Source organism: Hyaena hyaena, unplaced genomic scaffold (assembly GCF_003009895.1).
Source record: "Hyaena hyaena isolate Hyena2069 unplaced genomic scaffold, ASM300989v1 scaffold_471, whole genome shotgun sequence".
NCBI lineage: Eukaryota > Metazoa > Chordata > Mammalia > Carnivora > Hyaenidae > Hyaena > Hyaena hyaena.
Window position 1 is genome coordinate 1,488,723 of NW_024081102.1, and position 5,330 is coordinate 1,494,052.

Sequence of the window (5,330 nt, forward strand, 5' to 3'; positions counted from 1 at the left end):
GCCTCCCCCTGCATGCTGTCCACACCTTAGATCTTTAATTCTTCTTTCCTGACCCTTATCCCATCTCTCCAAGGGGATGGTGGAGACGTTGAGGGAAGGAGTTGAGCTTTTTCCAATCTCTTGTTTCCCCCATGGTGTATCTGTGGCTTAGGGCTCAGGACTCAGCGCTGGTGATGAGATAGTTCTGGGCAATTGATTTGCTCTTCTCTTTCTCTTAAGCCCACTCCACCTCTCTCCCTCTCTTGACTTCTTGGTTCTCTTTTTGTTTAAGGTTATTTATATATTTTGAGAGAGAGAGAAAGTGAAAGAGAGAGGTGCGGGAGAGATAGAGCAAGCAGGGGAGGGGCAGAGAGGGAGAGTTGAGAATCCCAAGTAGGCTCCACACTGTCAGTGCAGAATCCAGTGCAGGGCTTGTACCCAGGAATTCTGAGATCATGACTCAAACTGAAATTAAAAGTTGGATGCTTACCCAAGTAGCATACCCAGGCACCCTTCTTTTTTTAAGTTTATTTATTTATTTTTGTGTGGGAGTGCGGGAAGGGGCAGATCGAGAGGGAGAGAGAAGATCCAAAGTGAGCTCTGTGCTTACAGCAAAAAGTCCGATGTGGAGCTCGACCGCATGAACCACAACACCATGACCTAAGCTGATGTTGGATGCTCTACCGACTGAGCCACCCAGGCACCATTTGACTTCTTGGTTCTTTACTCTTCTCTTTTTGGAGAGAGGAAGTCATTTGACAGAGAAGAGGACAAGGATTAGGCCTGAATGCTCACAACGGGTGATGCTAACATGGTGCTAGATGGGTTTTTTTCTTAATGTTTGTTTATTTTTGAGAGACTGCAAGTGGGGGGAGGTGTGGAAAGAGGGGGACAGAAAATCTTAAGTGGGGTTTTCATTGACAGAAGTGAGCCCAGTGTGGGGCTAGCACTAACAAACCGTGAGATCATGACTTGAGCTGAAGTTAAGTGCTCAACAGACTGAACCACCCGGGTGCCCAGCTGGATGGTTTCTCAGCCCAAACACACTACCTGCTCCTTTAGCAGAAGTCCCCATGCCCTCTGTGCTACAAGCTCTATTGCCCCAAGCTGAGATTCTTCCAGGCCAGCATGACTCATCCCATTTGTCCCATAGCAAACATCCTCACCTGAGAAGAACACAGACTCAAATGACCCCTTTCATATTTGTCATAGAAAGCCAGGTGCCGGGAGCCTCTGGAAGAAGATGTACAGGAAAGTTAGGAGAAGCTGCATGGAGGAAGTCCAGATTGAAATGAGCTTTGGAGAATGGGCAGGGTTTGGCTGGCTGGCAGGAAACTGGAAGACATTGCAGAGGGCACCCTAGCAATCTGGAGCAATGACAGAAATGGAGGGTTCATGCCTCTACACAATGTGGGAGGTGGGTTACAGCCCAGATCACTGAGGTTCTTGGGAACCACCCTCTGAGGGTATGGAAGCAGGGACCGAAGTCTGACAAATGTGGGAGTGTGGGACGATTAATCTCAGATTCAGCCTTTACGCCTCACTATGAGATGGTGGGTTCAGGATCAGTAGTTCAAGAATTTCCCCTAGAAGAAACAGCACAGGGGTTAGGCTTCCCTCACTCTTCATTTCGGGGTGGATATTGGTAACTTGACCAAGAATGCCTAATTGAGGAGAACTGTGGAAAAAGGCAGTGTGGAAGAGAAAGATCACAGGTCAAGTGCAACGTTATAAGGAGCCCCCACTAGCACATTCTGCAAGGGCTCTGTACACCTGCCATTCCATTTAGAGGGACATCTGGGGGCGCCTGGGTGGCTTAGTCGGTTAAGCGTCCGACTTTCGCTTAGGTCATGATCTCGCAGTTCGTGGGTTCGAGCCCCGCGTCGGGCTCTGTGCTGACTGCCAGCTCAGAGCCTGGAGCCTGTTTCAGAGTGTGACTCTCTCTCTCTCTGACCCTCCCCTGCTCACGCTCTCTGTCTCTCTCTCTCTCCTAAAAATAAATAAAACATTAAAAAAAAAAAGAATAGAGGGAAATCTGTTCTCCATCATAGCCGCACAAAACAGTGGGAGTGTGTTCACTGTTATAGCCACCAAGTGCTTTTGGACTCCTCGATGAAAGACACAATTCAGTTTAATGTGGTTTTAATGAGACATGAATTGTAGCATGATCTGAATCAAGGAACTAGTAATCTGTTGATAAGATATGTAGTTGCTTTTTCATGAAAAGTCAGTTCTATGGCATAATTTTTCAAATACATCCAGGAGATTTTGCTGCAGTTATAGCACTGGTGGCAATAGGAAGACATAGTTGCAGCAGGAACAGAAGCCCAAGGGATGAGATGTGTAGCCTGGATGCATCTGAGTAGGTGATGGGCCATATAGCCGGTGGCACCCATGAAAGTCAGAGAAGGTACCAGAAAAAGGGAGCAAGTTTAGAGATAGGGATAGTGGCCATGTCATGGGTGAGCACTGGGCAGAGATAGTGGTCCAAATCGTGCTTGTGGGTTCACAGGGTGCTTGACAGGAAGAAGCCATCCCCCCACCATACTTGGGGATGGAGCTGCTAGGTAAGGGGGTCGCCATGGTGCTCTCTGAGCATCCTCTGCTATGACATCTGGCATCACTTTGAAAGTTGCACATGGACCCGCCCATGGTCATGAATCTTTCCTGCTTTCCTTTTGACAGAGACGCTGAGCATTGTCCTCGTGGGGGGCATTGGCACTGGGAAGAGCGCCACTGGGAACACCATCCTCGGGAGGCATGCCTTCTCTGATCAGTTACGAGCACAGCTGAACACCAAGAAGACCCAGAGCGACAGGAGGATGTGGGGCGAGCGGAGGGTTGTGGTTGTGGACAGTCCCTTGCTCTGCCAGATGGCCAGCACTAAGGAGCTTCCAATCTTGCAGGAGGAGGTCAAACATTGCTTGTTCTGTGAGAGAGGGAACATGGTTCTGGTCTTGGTGTTCCAGGTGGGACGCTTCACTGAGGAGGACAAAAAGGCAGGGAAGAAACTAGAGACCATCTTTGGGGAGGACGTTTGGAAGTACACAATTGTGCTGTTCACTCGGAAGGAAGACTTGGAAGGGGAGACTCTCAACGATTACCTCCAGGAAACAGATAACAAAGCTCTTAAGAACATAATTAAGAGGTGTGAGGGGCGAGTGTGTGGTTTTAATAACAAAGAAACTGGCCAAGCCAGGGAAAACCAGGCAACGGTTCTTTTGACAATGGCCAGTGAGCTGGTAAAGAGCCACGGATGGCGTGGGTACCCTTATTTGAGAATTGGCAATCGGACAATGTCAGCAAAGTCATTAGAAATTCCCTGGAAAAGAATAATCCCAAAAGCCTACTGAAAAATTTAAAAGATATCATAGGTAGCTGATGTGCGTGGGGTCTCTTTAAGTTAGAGACACCCTCAGTTGGAGACAGGTGGGAAATAGGGCTGGTGGGAGGGGAGGAGGGTCCATGACTTGGAGGACTTGAGAGGCACATGCTGGTTACCTTGCACTGCTTCAGCGCTTAGTAGGTGAATACATCGTCAGGCTGGGGCAGGGGATTAGAAAGGAGAAAGGAGAAATTAGGTGGGGAAATCTGGAAAAAGGCTCCTGAGATTGGGTGGCCAGTGAGGGTCAAAATTAAGTCACAAGAATCATCTCACCTGTGGACATAGATTGGAGTCAGGACAGACACTGTGACCAAGGCCAAGGCCAGCCTGGGGTCAGAATACAGACTAATACCCAAGAACCAGGGGATCCAGACACAGGAGGGTAGAACAATGAGCAGTGTCCAGCCATCTCCTGGCGTGGCCAAGTGGACAAGCTGGATCCCATGGGCTTCCGGGTGCCCAGGGCTGCTTGCCAGGCCTGCTGGTCCCCTGAGCTGCCTTGTTGCCACTGGGGCAGGACTCAGGGCCAGCACATTCCTTTCCTCATGAGGCAGATATTCCTTAGTGCTGTCTTCATTCCAAGCCCGAGTGGAAAGTGGGCCCCAGTCTACTCTTCTTTCTTGTCCCTTAGGAAATGAACATGAGTCTGTGAGGTTTCCAAAGATTTTATTGCTAACCATTACAGTGAAATAGAGTAGAACAAAAATCCAAAATGTGATAAAATTGCCAAGATCTTCTTGTTCCAAGAACAATGTTGCAAAGTTCCAAAATTCTAGGTAGAATTCTAGATTGCCTCTAGAAAAGTTGAAAATTCCTTTACACCTCTCTCTCTCTCTCTCTTTAATCCCTCAGGGTTAAGAATTGGGGTAAAGATCAGAGAACTCAAATAATAATGTCTTGAACACACTAGGGCTTATTTTGTCTCTCATCAGGAAGTCCAAGGGTAGGTAGTCTGAGGCTGGTGTGGCATGTGGCCTCCACACTTAAAGTTGCTTCTCCATTCCAGGACGGTGGTGTTCTCTGACATCTGAGCAGATTATGTTGAGGGCCACCTGGTGCAGGCAATATATGAAATGAGAATCATAGGGTCTTCTTCCAGGTAGGAGTAGTCAGATGCTTTCAATATTAACTGTTTTTTATATACTTTGAGGACAGGATTTACGTCATCCATATGCTTTTATTTTTGGAAAGTTATCAGTTGCCTTCAAGATTAACCCACTGATCAGAACATGGACCGTCACCATCAGTACTGTTGTACTTTGCATAACCCTGAATATGACAAATTCTGGAAAATGTATGTATAAGTATATTCAGCTGAGTGAAATAATAAAGATGAATTATACTATAAATTCACACCTTCTGATTTCTATTTTCCTGACTCAGGGGCAGAGCATGCCTCCATGGAGAGGCAATACAGATGTTTTGATACCTTGACTCTGGTGAGGTTTTTGCATCTTGGGTGCATGAGGACCTTAGAGCAGGTGACAGTCACTTCATGAGGGCTCTGCCAGATCAGGAATCTTCCACTCTGGGCATTTCACTAGAGCAAGGAGAAATAAATTAGAACCAGGAGCATGGGAGGAATAAAGTCTAGAAGGCATTTTGTGCCTCTTCCCAGAGCCTCCCTTCTGTTTGAAGGCATAAACCGCAGTATGCCACCATAGGTTGACTAGGTGACATTGGAGCTGCACGAGGTGGGGGATGAGTGGGCTAAGCAATGGGGTGTTTTCTCCTGGAGAAGGACCTAACACCCATCTCCACTTTCCTTTAGGACCACTCCTGAGACACGCAACTATACTGCCATGCTGGTTCTTCCGAGAGGCACATGCTGAGAGTTAGGAGTGTCAGAGGTTTACTGGGCACAGGGGATGATGCCACAGGAGTTAAAGACTAATGAGGAAGAGAGGGCCACCTGGGTGATTCAGTCAGTTAAGCATTTGACTCTTGGTTTCGGCTCAGGTCGTGA

General features: G+C 47.7%; 1 protein-coding gene across 1 annotated transcript in view; it reads left to right on the forward strand.

Annotated features, from left to right (window-relative positions):
• Positions 1 to 4,717, forward strand: part of GIMAP8 (GTPase, IMAP family member 8) — a 26,559-nt gene extending 21,842 nt beyond the window's left edge. Inside the window, 2 exon segments of the mRNA XM_039253935.1 lie at positions 2,665 to 3,260; positions 3,263 to 4,717. Of these exon segments, the coding sequence (XP_039109866.1) occupies positions 2,665 to 3,260; positions 3,263 to 3,361 (695 nt within the window). The 3' untranslated portion in view covers positions 3,362 to 4,717.
• The last annotated feature ends 613 nt before the right edge of the window (positions 4,718 to 5,330 follow it).